The 27,170-nt window shown below is 40.3% G+C and overlaps 1 protein-coding gene across 2 annotated transcripts; it reads right to left on the reverse strand.

Annotated features, from left to right (window-relative positions):
• Positions 1-4,266: 4,266 nt before the first annotated feature.
• PRKG2 (protein kinase cGMP-dependent 2) lies at positions 4,267-26,833 on the reverse strand. 2 transcript variants are annotated; one of them, XM_030239585.2, is made up of 18 exons: positions 26,340-26,833; positions 23,435-23,601; positions 21,725-21,838; positions 18,924-19,029; positions 17,642-17,705; positions 16,945-17,022; positions 15,818-15,912; positions 14,986-15,054; positions 14,152-14,250; positions 13,046-13,196; positions 11,645-11,781; positions 11,392-11,481; positions 11,081-11,222; positions 10,118-10,281; positions 9,365-9,487; positions 8,600-8,662; positions 7,676-7,742; positions 4,267-6,801 (listed from the first exon to the last, which is right to left on the reverse strand). In XM_030239585.2, exons 1-18 carry the CDS (start codon positions 26,831-26,833, stop codon positions 6,706-6,708), a joined length of 2,319 nt encoding a protein of 772 aa, XP_030095445.1. In that variant the 3' UTR covers positions 4,267-6,705. The 2 variants fall into 2 exon arrangements, with proteins under 2 accessions (XP_030095445.1, XP_030095446.1); XM_030239586.2 differs by lacking the exon at positions 7,676-7,742.
• Positions 26,834-27,170: the final 337 nt, after the last annotated feature.

Below are 27,170 nucleotides of genomic sequence, written 5' to 3' on the forward strand. Positions count from 1 at the left end.
GGCTCCTGCACTGCCTGCTCACTTGCACACTGCTTGGGCTTTGTGTTTGCTGCCAGCTGGGAACACGTGGACATCCATTCACACACCTCTCTCTGCCTCCAGTCCTGGCTGGTTAGCAAGCACACAACAGTATTTTCTGCAGGAACTGCCTAGAATAAATCCCAACCCAAACAAGCTTTTGGGCAGGAGATCCTAACTGTGTGACAGGTCATCCAAAGAGTTTTTATCTTCTGCATCCAAGGGAATGGACAGAAGATGACATTTCTCTTGCCTGCCCATGGATACAGAGCACATATTTGCAGCCAGCACTGACAAAGAGCTTGTGAGGAGATCCGTGGGGTCGATGGTGTGCTGGCCTGGCTTTTATAGTCCATTAAAAGAATTGAGTGCCTGTATGAGTCACTAGAACCCTGGACACTGGTTTCTCCTGTATCCCAGGAGCCCCATGACAGCCTTTTTGGGAAGGCAGTGGGTGTGGGGATTCAAGAGCCTTTGGTTTCCCAATGGAAGTACCTGTGCCCTCCCAAAAACACATTGTCCCACCAGTGCTCCCACTCTTCTGGCCAGTGGCCTGAGGTGCTGTGTAGAGCTGGAGTTTGAAGAAGGAGGAGCTGAACTAATCTATGACTTCAAATAACTTGATCAGTAACATGCTGGAAAATGTCCTTAAGCAGATACTGTAAGAAGCAGGTGCAACTCTTTTTCTGAGCATCCAGTACTAGAGGTAGAGCTTCAACAAAGTGGAGCTGGAATGAGCTGGAAATCCAGATAAGCCTATGTCTATCAGCTGGAGCTGTAGTAAGCCGAACTACTACACAAAAGCTGGAGTTTCAATAAGCTTGACCTGAAATCACCTTCAACTGAAAACAAGCCAAAGCTATAAGAAGCTGGAGGGTTCAGTAACTGGAATTTAAATCACCTGAACTGAGCAGCAGTTCCTCACAACTGTGCAGGAGCTGGAGCTGCAAGACAGAGCCAGAGCCTTAAGAAGCAGCAACTGAAGGTAGCTGGGGCTTCCTGAGTAATAACATGCTGGACTCTGTCAGCAAGAGCTGTAGGAAGCACGAGCCTCTCTTATCCAGAGCATCCAGCCACTGGAGTGCCTGTTAGCTGGAACTGCAACAAGCTGTGATGTGCATCAGCCAGGGCTGCCTTCCAGCACTGCTGAACAGAGGAGCATCTGCTATCCACAGCCTCTGTTAGCCAGAGCCAAGGGAGAAATGACAACAGGAACTCTTGTCCTGCTGGCACAGATCCTGGGGAATGGGAAGGTGCCAGGTGAGAGTTGCAGCAAGCAAGTGCAGCCCTATATTACCTGCACAGGGATCACCTCAGGGCCTCACCCCACATCCCACTGCCCCAGCCAGGGAGGAGGGCAGGCTGTGAGAAACTAGAACTGGGGACACAAGTCAACAGGTAATGGCTAAAACCTGATGCTCTTATCTCTCTTCAAGTCATGATGCTTACCTGATGACAAACTTTGCTTTGTAATGGAATAAGCAGCTCCTTTACTGAAAGAGGGGAAGGTACCACCCCAGCAGGGTGATATTGGATCCTTTAGCATGTCTGGTTAAGGGTGTTTACTCCTTTAAACTTTTCTAAGCCTTTGGTTGAAATCCTCTCTCTGTAGCCTTTCTAATGATATTTATACTTTCATTTGACACTGGGTGGCAGCAGCTCTATGAACACACTATTCAGTAATCCTTTTCCTTCTCCTTTTCCTTCTCCTTCAATATTTTCACAGTTTAGGTACCAGAGCAGCAAATTGGAAGTGCTTATCACTTTTTGACATTTCTATACATTTGTATGCAGAACAGTTAACAAGTTAGCTGTTGTCTCTCCTCTTAGAAAGAGGAGAAAAGTACATTTTCATAAAATTTCTGGCTCAAATGTTCCTTCAGGTGGTGGAGGGACTGAAAAGGCCTTCTCAGGTTTCTGACTTCTGCCTTGACTGCCTGATAGGCACACCCACAGGATTTCCCTTTCAAGTGGGTTTGTTTCCAGATCCTCTGCTCTCACTGTTGCACTTCTTGGCTGCAAATTTCAGCCTCCCACATTCTCCCCCTTGTCCTTAATGTGGTTGTTAAATTAGTTAAGTTAATCAGTTACGCTGCTGTTACTCCTTTCTCACATTATAACTGTTAAATTCAAGTTTCTCTTTCCAGGGTTCAGTCCTCTTAAGGGATGAGTGTTTCATCCAAAAGTACCAGATTTCATGATTACACCGACCCCTAGGGGAATTCTTGTGGAACTGTGTTCTCTTCCTTTTTAAAATGCCTTTTCTTTCCTTTGCTGTGGAATGAAATTGCCATGCAGACAAGAGAAAACAAGTCTTATGTGGGGAAATCAGCAAGTCACCAGCCACCATCAGCCTCTGAAAAAAAAAGGACAGGCCAAATTCCAGCCTCTTTTGGCTTTATACCATTAGGAGTCTTTTGCAGTGAGAGCTTTAAGAACATTTAGGGAAGAGACAAAGATAATGTGGGGTATTTTGGAGTTTTTTTGTTTGGATGGTTTGGGTTTTTCGTGCTGTACCTCTATCAGGTTACATCAAATGTTACATCAAATGCAAACAGCAGCACCCTGATAGGTCTTTGGCAGAAGGAACTTGAAAATCATTAAGCCATTTTTTGACCAGGGTGGGCTCAAATATGCAGGCCTTCTCTAAGGGAAATAGACAGGAGAAAAGGCAAATCTATGTGCAAAACAGGTGGAGTTTAAAACTGGAAGACAAAAGCTGTGCTTTTCTCCTGGCTGAGAAGACAGGTAGTTGCAGACAGCAAAATATTTTTCACTGCTGTGTGATGGTAATGAAAAAGAGTCTGTCTCTCAGGTGTGGGGGTCTGTGGACTCCTGGCTTGGCTTTAAGGACAGCCAGTAGTGATGTGCACAGGTTCACTGTACAATAGGATTCACTTTTTAACCAATGGTCACTCCTGGGCCTGGTATCATTAGGACAGGTGGGGGATGCCACCTGCTAAGCTGGAAACAGCCTCAGATTTTCTGTAAGCATCAGGCTCTGCATGCAAAATCAGATGCAGTAGTTTCCAACAGTTGTCTTCTAACAGCTGCTCAAATAAATCCATAGTTTATCAAATTCAGTGTGACAATGCCTATTGTTAAGAATCTCACAAGCTCAACCAATAAACCCAACTGAATCTAATAAATTTGTAATGAGCTCATTGCAAAATAGATTTTGGAGAGCTTGACACAGAGCCACTGCACATCAGGAGTCACAATGAGCTCACATTTGGGAATTCTGCCAAAGGATGCACCTGACCCCTGAGTTAAATCCTGCTGCTGTCTTGCTGCTATCCTCAAGACAGACAGCTGGGCAATATTTATGTGGCAACCCACAGATAATGGGTTTACAAGAAAATAATTACCCACCTTTTCCGTGCCTGGTGTGCAGCTCAGTTTGCTTTGAACTCCATGTCTGGCACCAGCTTGCCCATGATGTACAGAAGAACCAAGCCCTCACCTCTTGCCTTTGATTATGAGAATGGCACCACAACCATGGGAACCACATCCCTGAATGTGGACATGCAGCCACTTCAGTGGTGAGAAATACAACTGGGAGACAAATTTCTGTACTGGGTGCATTCCTGTGGGCATGTTGATTTACCCCTAGTGGTTTAGCCCTACACCAAGATGTAAAGAAGTCAATCAGAAATGTTCAGATTCATGCCAGGAAACAAAACAACTGTGCTGCAACATTCAGGCACAAGGAACTTAAGTGAGAAAGAGTGCCAGTCTTGTGCTGCCTTGCAAGAAGTGGGAAGGGAGGAAGTATTCAAGACAGTGTACTATGTTACAGTTGGGAAGGCTGGTTTTAATTTTCTCTTCTTTCCCACAGTTTCCACACAATTTTGAGGAAGCCAAATTGTCAAACTGTCAAAGGAGTCAAAACCCAAAGTAACACACAGCTCTCTAGAGGGACTTCAAAATCATCAAGGGACTTAAATCTCTCAGGACTTTGTCAGACAAAGATAAAAATTCTTCTTGCCATTACACTGTATCCTCTCTGCTGCTGTTCCTGCCTCTCTGAAGTGCTCACCTGCATCTCCACTCTGATCTGGTATTTGGGGGAAGGCACTTTCATCTCACCAGCCCAGGCTAACTGATCTCTGTTGGGAACAATCTTCATCCCTCCTGCCTCCTAAGGCAAGTTCTCTTGTGGCAGAAGTGCAGGGAAAAAAAGCACAGCTACAGCTGAGTTTCTGAGGGAGCCGCACCATAGAAGTAAAGCTGACAGGACAGAAAGGCAAAGCACAGAACTCAGACAATTACTAACATATCCACAGCATGCCCAAAACCTGAATGTCAAATCCCTTATTCAATGACTTCAAATTAGAAAATGCAGCAATAAGCTTAATCTGATCATCATCCTAATTGTCCATTCAATTCTCTCATGATCTCCTGCACTGTGACACTACTTGAGCCTGACTCACTCACTCATCCCCTTGTTTTACAGCAGCCTAACTCCACTGGTGTTGAGCTGAAGTCTGAAGCACATCTGTCTGTCAAAGACAGATGGTGTGAGATCAAGTATATTTAGTTTCTCCTGTATCAGCTTCTGCTTGTTTCTGGAAAACTTCCCCTCAGTCATCTGCATACACACCAGAACTAGAATGAATTGAAGGTACATGGGAACTCTACATATATTCAAAATAATCTGTGACCTCATTTATTGCAGCTTCTCATACATTCATTTTCTCAACAACCACTAGGGAAAATAAAATCTGAGTGCAGGACATGCTGCAAGAAATGACATCAGTGGCTGTCTCTCCAGGGTAGCCTTTTCTGCCTCAGTCTCTTCTGAATCATGTAGACAAGAAGTATAAATCCAGTCTTTGAATCTGGACTGCTGTATTGAATATGCTTGTAAAAATTAATGTTCATCTCATTACATTGTAAGCTTACTTTATTTGCACACAAATAAACAAGCTAAGTTAAATTTTATAAAGGAAATGTATCCCACAGCTGCACAGACTTAATGCTAACTGCACTAAACTTATCATACAGATAATTTTTTTCTTAAAATAACATATATATACACCCCCATTCTTATTTTATATATATGTAAATATAAGGAAACTACATATAAATACAATGGAAAAATACATTCAAAAGCTTTTTAGAAAACTTGGCACAATATTATTTTGACCGTAATAAAAATATTTATGAGAGAAAGACAGATGCACGGAGAAACACAAATACATAACGTCCAGTGCTTAGTCTAAATCCTGAAAATAAAATTACTCTTTGGTATTACTAAATAAAGTTAAGTTGCAACCATCTAGAGTCCCAGCTTACAGCTTCTGCTCCACTCTCTCTGATTCCACTTTGCACAGGCTTTGCTGGTTGCAAATTTCCATAGTAATTTGCAAACAGGCAGAGAAAAAAAAACCCAGCTAAATATCTAGTGTCTTTTTTCAAGGGCTCCATCCAACCTTCATTAAATTCAATGGAAAATATTCTATTGCCTTATTCAGGCTGAAGGCTATGCAAAATATTTAAATTGATTTGCTGTCAAAGCAATAGTCACCCACCAGTGAAAAATAATTATAACCCTGTAACAATGCATGGAACTGCCCCTGAGGCATTCCCTCCCTCATTTTCCCCTTCCCAGTGGGAGAAGTCACTCCCAGCAGCCAGGGAGGTGATCCAGCAGCCATGGGTACTAAACCCTGAGCGCACAGTACAAGTTGCCCCGGAGGTTTTCCATCCAGCCTGTGAAATGCGGTAAAGCTACGGCAGCTTCAGCCCGGAAATTTAGATTGGATTTGGTCTCAGCAGGAGCTGAAATAAATCCAAGCACTGGCTGCAGATGCATCCATCCCATAAACCCAGCATGAAACCCAGGAACACCCCTGCTTCAACAGCAGCTGGGGTTCACAACACAGAATTTTCCTGTATAAGCCACGAATGCACAACATCCATCCGCATTTTTTCCCTGCAAGGTAAAAGCTTTCTGTCCTTCTATTTTATCTTCACACTAGACAAAAGCACAACATTTTAAGAAAGGCACATGGCTCTTTGAAGCAGCAAGGGAAATGTACACCATGGTCTGAGTCTCTAGGCAACTCCTATTATGCATACACCTTTTCGTTTGACCAGTCTCACATATCCAACCTGGTGCAAAACTAGACTGACTGACTGCTTACACAGTGATACCCTTTTGGCTGTAGCTTAATCAACTCAACATTTCAGTAAAAGTCTCTTTTCTACACATTTATGGATCAATGCAAGACAGGACATTTTGGAGGAAAAGCAAAACACAGCAGAGAAAAAGAAAAGTAAGTGCCTATAGTTTTAGCTACTGACAAATGTCACAACTGTTGTCTTTTGATACCCATCCTCTCCACCCAAAAAAGATGTATGGTAATCTTGTTAATATCAAAATTCCGGCTAGTGATATTTTTATTGGCAAAACCATAGATCTGATCAATGGTATCTGGAAAATGTTCATAGAGACACTGTGTATCAAAAGAAAAAATAAATTCAGGTTACCCCTGCTGACTGAATGCATGCCCTTGCCATAAAATGCACAGATTTTGGTGGATTATCCAAACAAGTCCTGGTTCTGTACTGTCTTCTATTCTTCAAGGAGTGCTGTGTAATTTGTGCAACTTCATTTTAAGCAAGAAACAAGATAGAAATGATGCCTATGAGTCTCTATAAATGTGCTGGAAGGAAAAATGATCAGAAATCCTTGTCCCAGCCTGAAAGTTCATCTGGAGGGCTCCCCACTTCAGGTGGATAGCTGTCAAAGTAGCTGTAATCAGTCGGTCCAGACAACTAGGACATTGAAGACACAAACAAAAAGGTGTTTCAGAAAGTACCTTTTGAAAATGTTCTCTAATGATTATGCATAATTTTTGCTGTTTCCAACATGGAAATGAAAGGCTAATATGATAAAAATGATGTTTTTCAATGGATACAATTCCTCATTCTTTAAAAGAAATACCTCCAGCAATTACATTGTACAACAGAACAGTGGCATTAGCTTCCTTGTACAAAAGGACCTTCCAAATACTAAATCCTTGATTTCATCCAAAGCCCTGTTAATTCAGTAAGAAAACTGGGCCAACTTGAATGCTATTTAGGCATTACACTGTACAACTTGAATGCTATTTAAGACCAAATCTACACTCATAGGGTAGCTACTCAAAGCAGACCTCAGAATCACTTTTAGTTTCAAATTAAGATCAAAGTGAGTTTCAAATGCTTTATCCTTAGTCTTTTTTCATTTAAGGGCAAAAACAAATAGGCCATTTAAAACTGGGAGCTTACTCAGGGATGTGTTGGAACTCAGTAGTAGGAGAACACAGGAATTTGTACTCTTCACAGTAATATGAACAGTGCATCTTAATAATGTGCCCATTACCAAGGGAGATATATTTTTTCAATATTAGTTTCTGACCAAACACCATTTGTTCTAGTAATGGTGAAAATGTAATGCAAAGTACCCAGACAGAATAATATTTCCATTAGTTGACTGACTGTAAGTTATGTATTGCTTGCTGTCTCTCTTTCATTCAATTTTCACAAAAAATGTTGAACTGTAATAATTCAAATGCATCTTTGGGAAGTTTTGCTATCACCATCAGTTCTCCTTTGCAGCCAAGCTGTGTTAGTAAAGCATTATGATACTGAAAGCCAAAGCCAATACCTCTCTTTTTAAAGGCGATGTTAATTTCCTCACTTTCAGACTATCCCAGTTAAAACCACTCAACCACCTGATTAAAAAGAGATGAAAGACAGGGAGAGACCAAAAGAGAAAAACAGGTCATTTTCTGGCATCATACCACAAAGAGCTGGAAAATCACACGAACAAGGGCTATAAGAGGCTTTTTTCATGCCAACTCCTGTAAGAACACAGTCAGAAGGAGAAATCTCCAGCACTGTCTTTGCCACACAAGGCAGGGGCAGCATCAGGAGACCACCAGGCACTTTGGCACTTCTGCATGGAGGAGGTGCACAGACAGGCAGGTTAATACATGCAGAAACACAGCCATGCAGAGGCTTGTGTGTCTCTTTGGAATGCCACCCTTTTTACAGCATGAGAAGAGGAAGACAAGCAGAAAAATTAAAGAACTGCTTTCCCCAAGCACAAAGTGAAGGGCTTAGAAACAGCTCAGATAAAAAGAGAAAGCAGAAAATGTTTAATTTACAGAGGACTTTCTTCATTAGAAGAAAGACTTACATTAGAAAAATTCATTGTGAGAAAGACTTTCTTTGTTACAAGAAAGAGGACAAAACCCTAAAATTATTGCTATGGAGCCCTTAGCTAGTCATTCTTAAAAATCAAATATTGAAGGGTCAGGAGGTCTGAGAGGCAGATGCTGAACTGGCATTGATTTCTCTGAGAACTGAATTAAACTGCTACATCAACAACCTGCAGCAAAATCAGTAAAAAAATAAGTTTTCTAGATAATCATGCTGAGGATTTACATTCATATTGTTGCTTGCTATAGTTGTAAAAATACTCAAGAGCAACAGAGATGTCTATGAGTTTACCTGTCTGGGTTCTAACATATTAAAAATATTTCAAATTAAACCCCAAATTTTCTTCTTGGAAGTCTCTTTTGCTTACCTGTGCTTCTTGATGTCATTTATTCCATTCCTCAAATTGCCTAATCTTTCTGTAGGGTTTTGCCTCAAAAAAAAAAAAAAAAAAAAGAAGGAAAAAAAAAAAGAAAAAAAGAAAAAGAATAAGAATATATAAAATATTCATATTTTTAAAAGAGCATTCATAGGTCCTAACTGCTTGCATTTAACAGTTGCACAGGGATGCAGCTTGCATAAAACATGTGGCCTCATGAGGAGATATAATGAGGTGTTGCTCACTGCTCCTTTTTTTCTGAGGATGGAGAAACCTTCTAGAAAGCCAAAACAGTGTCACTCAGCTGTGAGAAGCAGCACAGGGAAATCAGCTGACTGAGTTTTAGTTGCATATCCTTTTTTTTCCCCTGGCCAGCAGGTCTGAGTTACAAAAGGAGGAAGATCAAAATTTACAGCCACAAAGATTCTTCCAATTGTACATTTTTTTTAACAATGTGCTTGATTTGAAAATCAAATTCCTTAGCTCTTTCCTCAGCCCCCACTTAATAAATTTTCCCAGAGATGTGTTTCAGAAAAAAATTCCCAGCTGCAGAGAAACCCAGAGCCTCTGCTGCCTCTGCAGACTCAGAGGTGTGACACATTCAGGGGCATGCAATGCATACTGAATTCAATCAGAATAAACCATGCCATGCATAACAATTCCAAATGAGGTTGTCAGGAATTCAAAGCTCAGTCTGAGTCCTGAAAGAGCTCCATCTCTCTACACTCAGGCTTTGCCCCAAACTGCCCCTCCTACCTGCAGAGCCTGCGGATCAAATCCTCAGGTCGCCTTGTTATTGCCTTAGGAAAATCCAGCTTTTCAATGCCTTTGAGAATCAAATTGTATGTCATCATCTGATCAGCTCCAGAGAATGGTGGGCTAGAAAAAGAAAGCAACACTGCTAAATGGAACATCTGGCAAGAGTAGATGTGGCCAGCACTTATCTAAGGAAATATTTGAGAATATAGAAAAAAATATGGAAAAAAAGCTCACTCTCCTACTTTTACAACCCTCACTCTTTCAGCCTGTTTAAAATAATAGAAATTCAAGCCACTTGGCTTGAAGCTGAGAACCTTTCTGTAGGTACCAGGTAAAATGCATGACCATGTGTCCCTTTAAGCCTAACTCAGAGAAGCTTCCATTTTGTATTGCCACTTGGCATTCCCAAAGAGTTGTCATGGGAGGGTGCAGGGAGCTAAAGAGAGAGCCCTGCTTACAGTTCACCCACCCCACTGCACCCCATCACCCACTAACAGAGAAGAGAACAGTCTGTTGTCACTTGTTTCTCAGAGGAAACATCAACAGCAGCTACAGGAGCCCTACACCTGCTGATTATAGCTTGTGCCTGGATAAGCCAGAGCTGAGAATATGTAACCCACTAGGTCTGTGACATTTCTGAAATGATGGAAGGTAAGACTTGCATCAAGAAGTATAATTTTGCAAGGCTGTCTTGGAAAGGTTTCTAATAACAGACAAACCAGGTAAGAACTCTGAGTAGGAGGCACTTACCTGCCAGTGAGGAGTTCATACACGAGAATCCCAAGGGACCAAAAATCCACGCTGAAGTCATGGCCTTTACTCAGAATGACTTCAGGGGCAACATACTCAGGGGTTCCACAAAATGTCCAGGTTTTCTGCCCTGATCCAATCTTCTTTGCAAATCCAAAATCAACCTGATCAAAATCAACATATACTGCATAATGCAGAGGAGTTTTGCACTGGGAAGCCTTAAGGTCTTAATTGCTTCCTCACCTCCTGCAAAAATCCCAAAATTGCTAGTTTACAGCTAGAACAACCACACAGTGTAATGGTGAAGGAGAGAGAGGTAATTCCACTGGATTACTGGATGTCATAAAACAGATACCTTTATTACCACAAGTAATTTTCTGAATAGTTTTTCTTCTGGGGAGAACAACCCATGGTTTCCTTGAGGACATCAGATTTACTGTCGCTGGAAAGCAGTGGGTTGCTCATTGTCTTCAGAATGGTTATTTCAAGCTCCCTGAAGGGTATTCTTGTTGCACTTCTCAGGGTCACAGTAAAGCATGGCAGGAGTTCTTTTCTGTGTTCCCTCTCTACAAAGAGAGGGAACCTGTGATTGTAAATTGAATCAATGAATGTTGAACCTGTGATTGTATGAGGCTGGACAGGGAGGTAATTCTGCACCTAGGAAATGTGGTTTCTGTTCTTACAATAAAACTGACTGCTGGGAGAATTTTTTCTTTTGCTGTTTATACTGTGGCAAGAGCTCTCAGAGGCTACAACTCCCCAGTTTGTCCATGGCTTGCAGTGGCTTTGCAATGCCTTTATTTTTCATTGTGCAATGAGAAGCCCTCCCTCTTTACTGCTGAAGCACAAGTGTTACTACACTCCAGGATCCTGGTCCTATAATTACATGCTATTTATATCCCCTCCTGCAAAGAAACAGGATACAGGCACAAAAGGATAACATTACACTTGATTACATCTTACCAATTTTATATATCCTTCAGCATCCAAAATTAAATTTTCTGGCTTCAGGTCTCTGTAGATAATTCCTATTTGATGCAGATAGTCAAAAGCCTCTGTCACACACCCAACACAAAACTTGGTGGTGAATTCATCAAAGCTGCCCCTGGAACAAAAATAATCACAATCAAGTTCTGAAAATGCCTCAGTTATTAACCCGATAACATCTAATATCCAGAGTATTAACCAAACATCTTTTCATTGCATGGAGAGCCTACTCAGTAGCCACATGGGGCTGACTTTAAAGGGCAAGGTGATGCTGTGTTTGCTGTTACCTGTCTCTCAGCAAGCTCCACAGTTCCCCTCCAAGGCAAGCCTCCAGGAGCATGTACACGTATTTGTTATCCTTGAACGTGCGATACAGTCTGTGGAGACAAACAGAAGCAATTTAGGAAATAAAAGCAAAATAAAAACGAGACTTGTGGTGTCTTTCTTCCAGAGCTCAGGTGTGCCAAACCTCATTCCTAGTAGTGCTGCACCAGGAGTCAGCTGGGGGATGAAACCAAGGGAACCTTATGCTCAACTTACTTCACAACAAACGGAGAACATATCTGCTCGAGGATTTTCTTCTCAGAATAGATATGCTCTTGCTGTTTGGTATCCACTATGTGTTTCTTCTTTATACATTTCATAGCAAAAGCCATGTTCTCATTTTTAACTTTAACCTGTGAATAAAAATGATGAAAACACATGAGGCAAAGAAAGGATGTTTTACTAAATCGTTCTCAGTAGATACATTGATATCCATCTTTTTCAACACTGCACAGGACTGAGATTGATGGCTGTAACAAGGGACAAATCCCAGATTTTCTGCAGAACTGTTATGTGTGATTTTAAGCCAAGCATCAGATATTTTAGTTTAGCAGTCCCCACTTGTAAAGTGAAATGTTCCCTCTGTTCATTTTATATATACCAAATAGCAGTAGCTTGAATAGATACTACATATTACAGTGAGTTTATATCACACTGGGTCCCAACTTCAATTTAAGATTTCTAATCACCAGCATAATACAAACAAAAAGGAGAGGCAGTATAGGAGGAATGTTTACAAATGATTTTGCATTGCACTGAAATATTATCCAATATGCAATAAAAAGATGGAAGTTAAAACAGGGCCTCTTGGAAATGAAGGAAGCAGATATCTGTGTTCTACAGCTAGATGAGAATTCAATTTTTAGCTTAGTATTCAGAGGCTGCAGTAGAATTTCAGTGTGGGGTTTTTTTTTTTGTGAAGCATGAATCAGAATGGAATAGTTGATGGTCTAACGACTGTAAAGGATTATTGACTTCACTAAAAGCCCAAAGTCTCCTTTAATTTACCATTACCTTTAACAGCCTGCACAAAAAGCATTCAGGCTTTTGTCAGATGTTTGCAGCTCAGCCAGAGGCGAGTGGAATTTAAGGCTTTGGGCTAATGAAGCTCTTGGTATCCCAGAAGCACAGCTGATCACGCTATTGAATATGACTCAAAAGAGCCATTGCAAATTGTTGGAAATTTCCCAGTGAACACAGCTCAGAGATAGCTCAGGCTGGCTGGAGCTGCTGTGGGGCATACAGAAGCAGTTCTACCAGCACAGACTACGTGGTGCCATTCAGATTGCTCCAGGTCCAGGCAGATTCCTGGAAAAAGGCCTGCCATTCAGGGGACATAATGCAGGCAGGCATGTCTGTACACTCCACATGCACAAACTGATGACTATGTCTAGTGAGCAGGCAGGTACTTCTAACAGCAGGAGATGGAGGCACACAAGAATGGATTTACTTCTTTAAACACCCAAGTCCTGAAATGCTTTTTTCAACTATGCATTGCTTTATGGAGAATTATTTCTGCCTGAGGGGCACAAGCACATAGAATACCAAAATCCTTCACATTATTTAGTGGCTAAATCAATCATCCAAGACAGAGATAATTTTAAAACATTCTCTTACAAGCTCAACCCTTCCGAACCCACCAACACCCAGAGTTGTGACAACTTCTAAATTCTGGAATGGGGAAGGAGGAAACTGGGCTACTTTCTCCTTCAGCTCTATCATCTCCAAAGACACCTCTTTGGTTAACTGTCCACAGAAGGATCTTCCTCTGTATTAAAAAAAATAACATAGGTTAGTGCTTTTCCTTGCCATTAATTTTAATGATCCTATATAAAGGAAAGGAAAGGAAATTGAAAAGGAGGAAAGGGGAAGTGGGAAAGGAAAAGGAGGAAAGAAGAAGGAAAGAAAACTCTTTTTATTTCCTAACAGAATCTTAATGGAATCCTATAGAAGTAAATTAGGAGAAAAATGCTACTGAAATTCACTGAGTAGAATCTACAGTAATTTTAGCAAGACCTGATCCCTGGTGAGATTCCTGTTGATGGGGGCAGCTGCAAAAGTTTGGGCAGTCCAAGCTGCAGAATCAATGCTTGAAGGACTGACTACCAGTTCCAGTAGAATTATCAGAAATAAGAATGCAGATGTAGTTCTAAACAGAGGAAAAACACACTCTGCTAACCTTGCAGCAGTGCTCAGACTGAAACCAAAGGTACATAAACTAAGAGTGTGGCCCACAGCTAAGAGCAGACATCAGTAGCATCAGTGCTACACTGAAACATTAAAAATAGACTGTTTCTTTATGTCTGCTTCTTTCTTTTTGAAAGGGCACTTAATCTTTTGCACATTAATACAGATTCCTTAACTAAACCTGGAGTTAAAGTGGGCCTTCAGGGGTTTTTACCAGTCAAAGAACTTATCATCAAAATGTGAAATCTATTTAATCACAACATAATTTTTTTTTTTTTTTTTTTTTTTTTGTGCTCAGTTTTCCAGGAATAGAATGAATTCTTGTTTGGAAGTCAATACCCTGAGATTCTATGTAATTTTTGTATCAGAAAGAGTTTGTTGGGCTCCATAAGCATAGCCAGACTGTTTTAATACAGTGACTGCTGTCATTCCTAGGGGTCCATCTCCTTCAACTACCATCCATGGTTTTACTTACGTATCTATGACTCTTTTGTATGATTACCTACTATAGGAGAAACAAACATGATCTGACTTACTTTGCGTGTCGCTTTTCATCAGCCTGGGCCAGATTGGCCACGTAACCTTCCAGGTAAGTTTGCAGCTCCTCATAAGTTCCAACCGTTTGATTAAATGTCCTAAAACCACAAAGGAAACATCATAAAGTGCTGAACATTTAAGTCATGACCCAGTAGGAGTTTGTGGATACTCAAGGATCACTTCCTCCATGCTCAAGAAATGATCAAGAAATCTGGCAAAGGGGGCAAGAGACCTGTGTGAAGAAATAAAGAATTCCTGTAATTACTCAGGCTTAAGTGGAAAACACACAGGAGATGCAAGCTGGGTCAGGCTACTTGGAATAATACAGAGAGGTTGTCAGGGTAAATACAAATGAGACAAGGAAGGCTGAGGCCCACCTGGAATTAATCTGGCCAAGGATGTCAAGGACAAGAAGAAAGATGCCTTCAAATACATCAGTAACTAAAGGAAAACAAAGGATAATGTTGACCCATTTCCAAATGGAGCAGGGACTCTGGTGACAGAGAAGGCAGAGTTACTGAACGCTCTCTTTGCAGTGGGCTTCACTGATAAGAACAGGCCTTAGGAACTTCTGACCCAGAAGATCAGGATAAACATCACCACTACAAGGAGAGAAAGAAAAGAGTAACTCTGAACTACTCTTAAGCTTCTGTGCTCCAGCACCTGCTGTCAGCCTCTCTTCATTAGTATTCCTAAAGCATAACCACTCATTCAGCATTCACTTAAGGAAACACTGTGGTTTTGCCTACAGTGAAGTCACATTAACCCACTGAAAGTCACTTTAACCTGCTGAAAGAGGATGCAAATCTTTTATGAAGGTGTGATGTACTTACTCTCTGTCTATAACGAGGCACTCCACATTGTACTCATCTGCAATAACGTTTGCTGATCTGACGTCGTCACTGAGAATTGAAATGCATTAGGAGAATTCAGAAGCAAGTCAAAATCCTCAAAGTACCTCACACTGAACTCATGGAGGGTCACAGCTGCTCTGGGTGAAACTCCCCAAAGGTCTCTGCAGCCTGTACCTGGATTGATGCTGCTGAACCCAATACAAATTTTAGCTTTTTACTAGTCATTCTTATGGTCTAGCACAGTATTTTTTCCAGTTTCAATGGGGTTTGGCATGACATCCTTTAGCAAGTTTCCAAGAAATTAAGGTGAGATGTAATTATCACTACATCAGGATTCACTACTTCTTTCTAAAAAGATCCTTGGATATAAAACATTCCCAAACCCAGGTGACTCCCTCCTCAATCACACATGTAAATATGTACTGTGTGACTCCTGCTCTCTGTTTCTTACTGCCATGGGCAATGGAAACAAGAGCTCATTCCACTCACAATGACCTTATCCATTCTGGCAATTACAACCTGGCACAAGTTCTCACCAGAGTTTTTACTGAAGTATTAACAATAAGCCACAATGCAGAGGGCCAGAATTTGACTTCTGCAGGTAAAACCAAAGGTAGATGCCAGTGTAAACTTTCAAGCTCTCTCTATAACCCCTCAAAACATTAACACAAATTTGGTCACTACCTTAATCTACTGACTTTACAATGAAAAGAAATATATTCAAAACAGCCATGAGTTGTAGAATTTGACACACAAATGGGACAACTGAAATCCTGAAATTCACATCATGAATCAGACAGTGTGAACTAACCTAATGAGAGCCTTTTCTCCAAAGTAATCTCCTCTGTATAGATTTTTAATCACCTGAGGCTGTGAGTGGTCTGTAGTACTCTGGGTAACTATCACCTGCAAAGTACAGGGGAAAAATTTTGTAAGGGAAAGTTTCAAAATATTGCATGATTTTCTTTCTATTCTGTGTATTTGAGAAATGTCCTAAACTCAGTAATGCTGCAGAAAGAGTTACAGATATATATTGTTACCCCACCTCTCAAAAATTACACCCAAACATTCCCTGACCCTCTCTGATTTTTGCTGGGAAGAAGGAATATATTCATTATTGGCAAGCCCTCAATGTTTTCTCCTCATTCTTTTTGAAACAGAGCAGAATAAGTCACATTTTAATGAAAGGCTGAAAAATATTTCAGTTCCCAAAGTGGGCAGATGTCATATGAGCTTTTTGTCTTCTCAGTTAAATAGGCAACACTCCAGAAGCATTAACTAACATTTCCCCTCACGAAACTCTGCTTCCACAGTAGCACTTTCTGCTGATGCCCGTGCTAGCAAGAAACAAACTAGAATATCTACAGACACAGAGATGTTTTGGAAACTGGAAGTTTATTATGGAAAATTCTCTTGATTTAATTCTTTAGAGTCCTGTGTCAGCCTCCAAGGTATCAGCTAAAGGATAAAGGCTGCTGCCTTCCTCCTCTGGGACTAACAAATGAAAGGATTCTGAGACACCTCAAAGGCCATTCTCTATTAAGCCTGGGACTTCATTACTTAGACTTTTCTCATGTCTATGTTTTGCCCATCAGATATTGTACCATGTAGGAGAAGACGTAGGGTCAAATCTCATTTACAAAAAAAATTACAAAAAAAAATTGCTTTACAGCTGTGCCACAGAGTCAAGAGGCTTCAGGACACAATTTAATTACATTGTAATTAGAATAGTATAACATGAGTTCATTGTGAATTAAAAATTAGGCTCCTTGTATCTCTGCAATGCTGCTCCAGGCTTTTATCACAATATTGTGAATTTATTAGCATGTGCAGAAACACTCTGCACCATTTTTACTGAAGACCACACCCCATAAGGTAGCTTTTGAGATACAAGTGTTTGTACATGTTATTTTTTAAGCTAGGTTTATTATACCTTACCTTTCCTTTTGCTATTATAAAGAAGGTGTTTCCTTCTTCTCCTTCCCGAATAACATAATCTCCCTTGTCATAGTACTCCTGGTGGGGGGCAAGTGAGAGAAAATATTGTCCAACAAATCTTTGAAAGGTTACTATGCAGAGTTCTTAACACATGGGGATATTTCACTGATGTTTAACTTCCTATATCCTTCATGCCTCCATGTGAAAAGAATAAAGAGTTTCCACTATCCTTGGAAAAAAATCCCAGCTATGGTTATAGATCAGGCCTTTACCTTCAAAGGCTGCTGGCAAATACAGCCCTAAGGCACACAGATATTTGGCTGGATTCATGTGCTGGGGACCTAATGCCTTCTTTGCTTACATCAAGCAGTATATGTGGTCCAAGGGATATGAAAGTATTACACATCCACATCACAAAGAGGTAAATTTGATTACCAAAAGAGTCCTGGAGAGCAACTTTGTACTTAATCTTAATAAAGGATAGATTACAAATCCTCTTAACTCCTTGCTTGACTCCTTTGATGCCAAAAATATAACTTACTTCTATGTCACTAAATGTTATTATTTTCTGCCAACCTGGAATTCAGCTCTGATCACTCCAAAACCACTCTCATATTAAAAAGCGTGGTTGTTTTTAAATTTTCTTTGTTAATTTGGAAGCTTACTGAATACTATTTAGAAAAACTTAGTATCTTACCACTTCCAGGCAGTCCATGATCTTGGTTAATTTATCTTCAGGTAAGTTTTTCAGCAGGGACACACTTCCAGAAAACAAAACAAAACAAAAAAAAAGCCCCATAACCCAAAGTAGTTATCATTAACAATTTTTTATGATCTCATCTGTGCAATTCTTACAGTCAAATTTTACAACTAGTTAAACTAGTGGTGAACACAGTATACAACAAAATCCTAATTTGTAAGGTTCAAGCATTCTCATCCTGGTTTTTAGATAAACAAACTTGCACAACTTAGAAATGCAGTAAACATTGGTCAGTTTGTAAATCAACTTCCTATTTCATGAGAGAAGGACTTTAGTGGGCATAAGGATTGATTTCAAAAGAATCCAGCAATTACAAACCCAAGACATGATAGCAATTCAAGAATATATTTTCAAGTGCACTGCAGACTGCAAAATCAAAGGTAAAACCTTCAGTACTCTTTGGACAGCTATTGAAAGATAATCCAATTACAGTAAAAACTTTGTGAACTTGCTGGTAAGAATGAAAAAACCTTCCACCCTGATCACTTGGACTTGTAAAAGTTAGGAAATTATAGAAATTTCTATCTATTTAGGCTCAGCAAAGAAGTGTGTACAGAAATCAGAGGTGGAGAGGGATGTGAAAATACACAAGCATTCTATGCATGGCCAGGCTTGGCATCTTGATTTGAAGGCATAACAGAATGGTCATTCTGGGTTAAAAAGATAGAATATTACATCAGCTAATTGTGGTTTGGAACCTCTAATTTCCCCATCTTCCTAAGGAGAAGCATGGCACCACTCTCACTGGTCCCTGCAGGAAAGAATTATTCTGCTCTGCAGATTTCCTAGTAATTTATGTTGGAATTGTTTCATAAATTGCGAGACATGCAGATCTGATATTCAAATCTCCAAAGGATAAGGAATATTCCTTAATCTACTCCAGCAGCAAACTAACTACTCATTGGAGGATTTACTTGGCTTTATTTATTATATTGTTCTAAATTCCTGACCTGTAAGTTCCTTATACATTTATACTTCTACTTAAAGGCATTCAAGCACCTATTGAAGTCTTCTAGTGTGATGCAGGAGAAAAACAATTAAAATTGAAAAAATCCTCTTATGAATCTTAAAAGAAAAAAAACCCAAATATTCAGGCTTTTGATGCATATTTGCATGAAGAGCACCTTTTTCTCTCTGTTTACAGGACAGGCACAGTATTGCTGTGCACCTTACTAAGTAGCACAAAGCAGTATCAGAAATAGAAATTCATCATATTTACCTTCTAAGGAAGTTTCTGTATTGCTCTTGTCTGGTTTGTGCTGTCACTCTCATGATATTTTGAAACACTTCTCTGTCCAGTGCCCATGTTTTAACATTAGTGATTGCTTTGAGAAAACAAAAAAAAGAGAACAAATTCAGCAATATTTCCAAATTATTTGACAGATGATACAAAATCAGCTCATGTAGAAGACAGACTAGCTATTTCACAAGGCCCATGGCTGAATTTTAAAATATCCAGCACCTATTGTAATCAGACTTTTAAAAGAATTCAATTCCCACTTAAAAATGCTCACTAAAGTAAGGAATAGATTTCCAAATGGTTCCTCTAGGGAATGCTTTCCATGCAATTCCATAGGCTGAGCAACCTTGGAAATGACAGGGCTGAACACCTGGGAAAATCTAGCCTAATCACAGACAGACACTGCACTCAAAAGCTGTAAAATGCAAAGAAGCTGATTTGAAAGAAAGAAGAACGTGGGTGGGTTTTCCAAAACCTATGTTGTTAAATACTGTGCCCTGGATCAAACTCTAATTCAGATTATATGCAAATTCAGATTGTATGCAAATTATCTGCACTAAGATAGAAAAAGCAGAAGTCAAGAAATAAATTTAATTTCATTTAATCCTGTGATCCTCCTATACTTTTCCTCCAACCTATCCATTATATAAGGGAATAAAGGGTAATCAAAATATTAATGATTCATTTTCAAAAGATAATCATACTATTAATAGGGTAAGCAGGCACAGGATTCAGCATCAAAGATGCAAACCACTAAGCAGCCTCTGAGTGTAATCATTGACACAACAAAACAGTTCTCATTTTTTTAAGCAAAAGGTGATTCTATTTAAATTTAATCTCTTCTGCAAAAAGATGCTACACCATATTCAGCAGTTTTCCTTCTGCCCTAAGAAAGAACAAAACTGTGCTTTCTGTGAGATAAAATTTATAGAAAAAATTGGGGCAATTGATTTCCTCAATTTATCATCAACATAGAACCATTTTTTTCAGGGAACAAAAATGCCAGGTTTAAAATGAAGCACAGTCATTTCTCATTGTACACAATACACACATATGCTCTGTCATCTATCAAAATAGATCAAAAAATATTTTTGGATGCTGGACGGGAGAACAAAGGTGTTACTTTGGTTTTATTTCTCTCCTAGATAACACCTTTCAGTTTACTTTGCACGAAGAAAAGATGGCAAGTATCCAGCCTATTGCAAATGTATTAAGGTGTATCTTGCACCTTAACTAAATGAAGTGGTTATAGAGTTAGAAAATCGCCTGCAATCTCAAAGATGAGATTAAAAAAAGGGAGAAATTCAGAAACATTGGGGTAAATCACATTACCAATTTCAAATACAGCTATGCCTGTGAAGATGCTGCTGAGCAGCAGCAGCCACTGAGATGCTGTTTGAATGAAATCCTTGACTTGTGAGTTTTCACAGGCTGCAGGAAAATGGCATCAGGAGATCCAGCATCAGGAAAGGGCTTCACATGTTTGTTCACTATTCATGCTCAGGTATGGCATTGTACTGCTCTGCCTCCACAAGGATCACAGGAAAGCTATTGGGGAGGGCTGGATTTCTGCAGTGTTTGCAAGTATTCAAATACCTTTTCTTGCCCATAATTGGACAATTCTTGTCCTACCTCAAAACCAATTAATGCTAGCAAAGGCCTAAAGCAGCTTGACATCTTATTATGCGGAAAAACTACTTTATAATGCTAATTCTATACAGCAGGCAAAAGAGAAAAATAGGGAACATATTTAATTAGAACAGCATGTTAGTAAGAAAAATAATCACATTACTGATGCTGTTCTGTTTATCAGGCAGCAACAAAAACAGATTACATGTAATAACTTCCATCTGCAAAGCCAGCAATGATTTAGTGCCTAAACTGGGTGCAGGAAGAAAGACCAAAAGCTTTTACAGCAAACAACTTCCTGTTTTATTCCATTTGCTCCTTTTAAAGTCAACATGAACTCTTCATACTTAATGGTGGCACAAAGTCCCTGCTGATTTAGACAAGAACAGAAATTAGTCTTCAAACAAAAGTATTATTTGTGAAATGGTGGAGAGCAGAAAAATGATGAACTCAACCATATTTAGTCACTTAGTTGTTTGTCACGGAGCAATTATGGCATGTTGGAAAGGGAATCGGGGCGTATTTAATGGATGTACACCCAGTCTTATGCAGGAAGAGGAATATTTGTATCACAGCAAAACCTTAACCACTACATTCTGGTCAGTCCCCAAACTGCCAGCTGCAAACGGGTCTAGGCAATACTCAGAAACATAATGATGATACAGAACTAAAAGAAGTGCAAAAGCAACTAATTCCTGCATATTTTAAATTGAATTAGAACTGTACCCACTCTACTAAAATCACCAAGGCTCTCATATGCTTTCAAACTCACCGTAATTTCATCCTTGGCACTGCATTTGACACAAGAACATAAGAGCCACGGACCACCACCTCAATTAAAGCACGCACAATTGAAACACAATCCTGCCCTAGTTGTTAGTATGCTACAGATCAGGCTAACCAGCACAATTTGGAGGTGCCTAATTCTTTATCAAGGGTTATGCCAGAGATGGAATGACATTCATGGCATAGTGTTTGAGTTCCCAAGAAGAAAGAACTCAAGGAAGAAGTATGTGAGTTTACTGTAGATAACCAAGACATGCAAACATCTTTTAAATGAAAACTTCAAAGGAAATCTGGGTGTAACAGGGATCTCACAAAAATCCAGAGTTTTCATTTTGAGCAAGGTTGCTGTATTCAACCTCAGGTACCTTTCACAGAAGCTGTCCGTGTGCAGTTGTATAAAATGGCCAGTTCACCAAATGCTGTCCACACAGGTATTGAGGAGAGGAGTTTGTTCTGCTGAAAGACTTCCAGACTGCCCTCTGTCAAAAATCATCAGGATAATGGCTATTAAACCTGTGCTCAGCTGCACAGAGTGAATGGAAAACAAATCAATATATTTCTGACTTTGCCACTCCCTGGAGCACAGGAATGGGAGCAACAGTGCAAAAAGTGCTTTAAAACACACGTGCAAACCAGTAAAGATTTATTTCTTTAAATGTACTGCTAATCTTCAGATGTGCTCTGGAAGGAAGGCCCATTCTAAATCCTGATGGATAAACCTCTGCTACAAGCAGCCACTCACTTGTGGTTCAGATACTCTAGTGTGGTATAAAGTAAGAAGTCTCAAAATAATGGTCACAGGAGAAATGACTCATGGTTTACCTCTTCATACAGACGTATGAGTATATAAATATGCAGAATGCAAAGGAGAGGGCAGAAAAATTAAAAGCACATTAAATCTTCATTCAAGAAGTTGTTCTTGAGCTTAACTAGTAAGAGTTAAAGAAAGTCTGAACTTCTTCACGGTTTATGGTCCCAGAAAACCTTCCCTTAAACATCTTAAGAAAATTCTGCCCTCTTCTCTCCAAGGCCCATACCATTTCCTCAAGAAAGGTTCTAATGTGCCAGGAGATGTTCCAGGTGCACATCTCCTTTTTGATATTTCATCTGTTTTAAAAGTGTTATCATTTTGTCTTGCAATAATATGACCACACTGTAACAAATCCTGCATCCTCTTTTTTCCTGTAACATTTCTGTTTTCCTAACACAGTTACCATCATTTTTTTTCAACTAACCCATCCATATGAAGCCAGAAAATGAGCTTTCCAACATATACCAGTTTGCTGGTATACCTGTTTTAATATTCCCACCTCAACAGAACATACAGTATATATAGTATGAGCTCTAATTCATATGAGTCTCTGAGACTTTTAGTGGTCCCCAGTTGATGAAATATGCAAATTTAACACATTTTTTTTTAATGGTGAAAAGATCAAAGACCTTATTGCTGATAGGAGCAAATTCCAGGTGTTAAACTATAGCTGAAAAGCAATTGGAGGCACAGTAGCAGTCAGCACAAATGATTTCAGAGTTTTTGGCCTTATTTTAAGAAATCCTTCTTATCCTAAAGCTTTTTTTCTTTTTTTTTCCCCACAAAAAGCCAAGCAAGTTTTTTTTTTAAAAAAAAGAGCAACCTCTCAGCTCTGAGAATAATGAATGCAGACCTCATCTTTCCATTTTCCATGCACAGAAAATTGGTATCCTATGAATGTTGAAAAGAAAGTTTATTTCAGGAGTGGCTTCATGATCGAACAAGTTCTCTGTATTTTAAATAACACCTGTTCTTCTTCTGGAGAGGAAAGGGTTGACTACACCTACAACAGAAAGGAGCTGCTGGCCTCTGGACTTTCAGAAATGAAAAAGGTCATGAAAAAACATTAAATCAAGACTCATATTTCCAAGGTGCTTTTTATTGCTCTCACTCTGTTTCCTAAAAGTCACTGGTAAAACTTTGCCCTCCACAGGGACAAATTACTTAGGAGCACAAACACCCTCACTGTGATTCCCTGCAAAACCTTCCAAACCCCTGTTCCTGTTTCTTGCACTTGTGTGCTGTAGAAGTAAGCAATATTCACCTTTGAGCACAAAGATGTGATTTCCTGGCTCTCCCTGTCTGATGACATAGCTCCCCTGCTGGAACGTCCTCTCGTACATACATTCCACCATGTCTCGTGTCTGGTGGGGCTCCAGCCTCTTCAGGAACTGGTTTTTATTCAGGGCATCTGTGATGAGCTTCTTCTCGCTGGTTGCAAATGAAAAAACACAAAGTTTAAAATGCCCAGCATGGCTGGGGCTTGTTATTCACCAAGCATTCATTGCTCTCAAGAGGATTCCTCTCATTTCTAACACACAGCTCTGCCTGCCTTGTTTAGACCTTGTGGGATGGTAGCCTGGGTAGTGAGGGACTTGTCGGTGCTGTAGTCACCTGGTGGAACAATCCCATTGAACAATCTTGTTCTCACTGCTCCCGGGGACAGTCTCTGCATCATTTCCTCTTGCAGTTAAAGCATATAAATGGGTGACTTGTAAAGACGAGAACTGTCTGTATTTGAGCTGCTGGTGGCAGAGCCCAGCGGTTGGATTTTAAGAAGGAGAAAACATGGAAAATGAAACAATGGATGAATCTGTGGATAAGGGCTAACCAGCCAAAACAAAACAGGCCATACACCCAATCGATGGGTTCTTGTTGATTTGAGTATGTTCTGGCTCAAAGGCATCCTATAAAGCAATGCCTCAAGTCCTCACCAGAAATGAAGGCAATTAAACAGCTTCTGCACTGATGGGGCTTTTATGGCTCTGCTGATAGTTTTGTTTTACTGCTGAAGTGAAGGATAAATTCTGCCTTCGAGTCCCTATGCTCTCAATGTTGACAAAGTCAAGACCCTGACAGATTTCCAAGGCATTTAAGGCCTCCTCTTGTTTTTATTCATAAAGCAATGAGAGGTTGTCATCAAAACTAGGTTATGTGGGAAAAATCTCCCGAGGACAATCCCGGAATGAACAAACCTAGGGCACGTAAATACACTTACATTGTTACTATTCATGTAATGACTGAAAATAAGTAAAGGTGATGAGATGACGCAGGAAAACAAAACCAAGTAGCTATGGTGAGGACTGTGTTTAGAAATAGGAATCATAACTTACCTTCTGCTGATAGCAACAGGGTTATTGGAATATAAGCTCTAACTTAGTTTTCATCTAAAGCCACCCTTGCTAATTTGATTCATCCTGGCCTGCATCATGGGTACAATACTGCAATAAAATACAGTAATTGCATATAACCTGATACATGAAATGAGCCCAAAAGCTTCCAGAACTATGGAAGAGGAGACTATGCTTCTAAACTTGCATTAAAGTCATCCATGCTGAGATACTCCAAACAAAAATATGGCACTCAAACCCCTGCCATATGAATAGCATCAAATTGTGCCATTTGTTTTACAAATATTTCTAAATGGGACTGGTGACACTCTGGAACCAATGCAAGTTCAAAAAGCATGGAGCTTGCCCTCCTTCTGAGGCAGCTCCTTGCACAAGGAGCACTGTAAAGTTACCTTACACAGCAGTGGGGCTGCATTAAGTCCTTTCTCTGTAAAGGGGAGGCAGCTACTGCTAGCAGCAACTCCAAACACCCCTACAGACACTGTCAGGCTAAGGGGGCAGTATTTGCTAATTATAGCACACAGAATTCTGCAGTCATGAAGGTTACACTTTGTCCTCATGTGTCTGAACTGCCTGAAGTTGACCTACTACAATATTTACAGACCAGGTAAGGAAAACAAATGTCTGTGCCTTTCATCATATGGCTGTTTCAAGAGCAAGGTGATGGGGTCTTGCACAAGTGCATGCGTATCACAGGCTTATCTAACTTAGAGACATACCAATGCCCAGCACTACAGCTTTGTGGTGCTTTTTTTTGGCATATGTTTGCTTCCAAAATATTTGGAAGATCAAATAACACTATGACCACTACGACATCAAAAAGTGATGTGCATTATGTTTGGATTATTGCAGCTTAAGCTGCAATACTTGCTTTGGTTCTGGCTGCAGCACTTTGCTAGGCCATGCCTCTTCTCCTGGCTTCACTCCTCACTGCTGTTACAATTCTGTCTCTGAAGGCACCCTAGAAAACCATGTGGTGGACTGCAGTACAAGGATTATGCCAAGGAGAAGACAGGTTACAAACAGAACACTCTTAAAACTATGATTTAAGCTACCCAGGTACTTGTGATAAAATATTAATGCAGTTCCTTACTCTGGAAAAACACTGCCAGCTGAAGTTCTCAGCTCTTTGTGGTGACTCAGGCAGCCTTTCTGATTCATGAGGCACCTTCAAAGGTGCAGTGCTGGACATGATGGATGAGAAAACATGCCTCGTAACTCTCAGGTCTACTATGGTAAAGACTCAGATATGCCAGGAATAATAAAGCTCCCCACAAATCTGAAGGCACTAAAGTCACTGGCTGAAGTCCAGGTAGAGTCTGGCTAGCACCATGTTAAACAGACTCTCAGATTCTGTCTACACTGCAAGGTAAAAGAGGGTCTAAGTTATACTTAAGGATACCAGTCTGATATCTCTGTCTGCAAGGTCAGCTCTGACCACAGAGGTTTCTGGGTTTGTCAGAGTCTAGAAGGTGTAATTGGATTCAAAGAGGAACAAGTAAGATTCAGTTCCAACACCATGATTGTTAGAAGCTGGAGGGAAGGAGAAAGCTGGCAATAAAGACAAGTCAAAAAAACCCTGTAAGATTCTCGTCTGAAACACAAAGGCTGCCCACCATTCTTCATCTGAAGTCTGTGGGACGCAGAGGATTCTTGGTTAAAGCTACCCACAAACACAACCAGAGTCTACCACAGCTGCAAAGCCTACATGAAAAGGATGAGTACTTCAACCCTGACTTATCATGAGGAGAGGATATAATTAGGATATAAGTAACAACCTTGTAACACAAACAGAGAAGCCCTCCGAAACGAGCTCACCTGGAATCCTTTCGGACTGTTGCTTTTTCAAGGGAAAACATAGTTTGCCTGTTCAAATCACAAAGTCCTGTTGTTGGCTCTGCAGATACACCTTCCTTGGCTCCTCTCCTCCTATCAGCAGAGACTTTAAATGGAGAAGGCTGAAGAGAGTGCTCTCCTTGAGTGCTAACAACATCCTGCAGCTTGTTCAGCTGTATGCACTTGCTCTGAAGCTCCTTGGTGAGTTCTGCTATGACCTTAGTCTGCACAGCCAGCTGCTCCTGAAGCTCAGCAACATGGCTTCGACTCTCTTGCAACTGCTGATCTTTTCTCTTCAGCTCCTTTTCCAGTTCAAGTACCTTGCTGCAGAGGACATCAGCTGGCCCATTGATCACATTGATGCCTAGGCATGGGTCCATCAGAAACTTGTGGCTGGCAGCACAGCCAATAGCCAGGTTTGCCACGTGCCTGTTTGGCTGCCTCAGGTGCTTGGGTTTCACGTATCTGTTCCCCATTTTGTCCAGAGACCTATGTGGGAAGAGAAATCTGCAGTTTTATTTCATTCCCGAAGAAAAAATAAAATTAAGTCATGGAATGTTGAGCAGTGAATTTAGTAATTAGCTGGCAGCTGAATTTGCCATATGCAACTGTAGTAAACACAGCTGATTGCTTTCATCCTCTCCAGTCCTGCAAGTCAGCAGAGTAAAGGGCAAGAAGAGGCAGGGAGAGGTGCTAGAAACAAAGCAAAAGATCTCACGGCTACTACTTCATTTTTGTGAGTTGAAGAGATGTGTAAGCTCCTTTCAGCCTAACAAAGACAAAACAAAGAGCAGGAAGGAAAAAAGCTTGTGC

This window comes from Serinus canaria, chromosome 4 (assembly GCF_022539315.1).
Source record: "Serinus canaria isolate serCan28SL12 chromosome 4, serCan2020, whole genome shotgun sequence".
Taxonomy (NCBI): Eukaryota; Metazoa; Chordata; class Aves; order Passeriformes; family Fringillidae; genus Serinus; species Serinus canaria.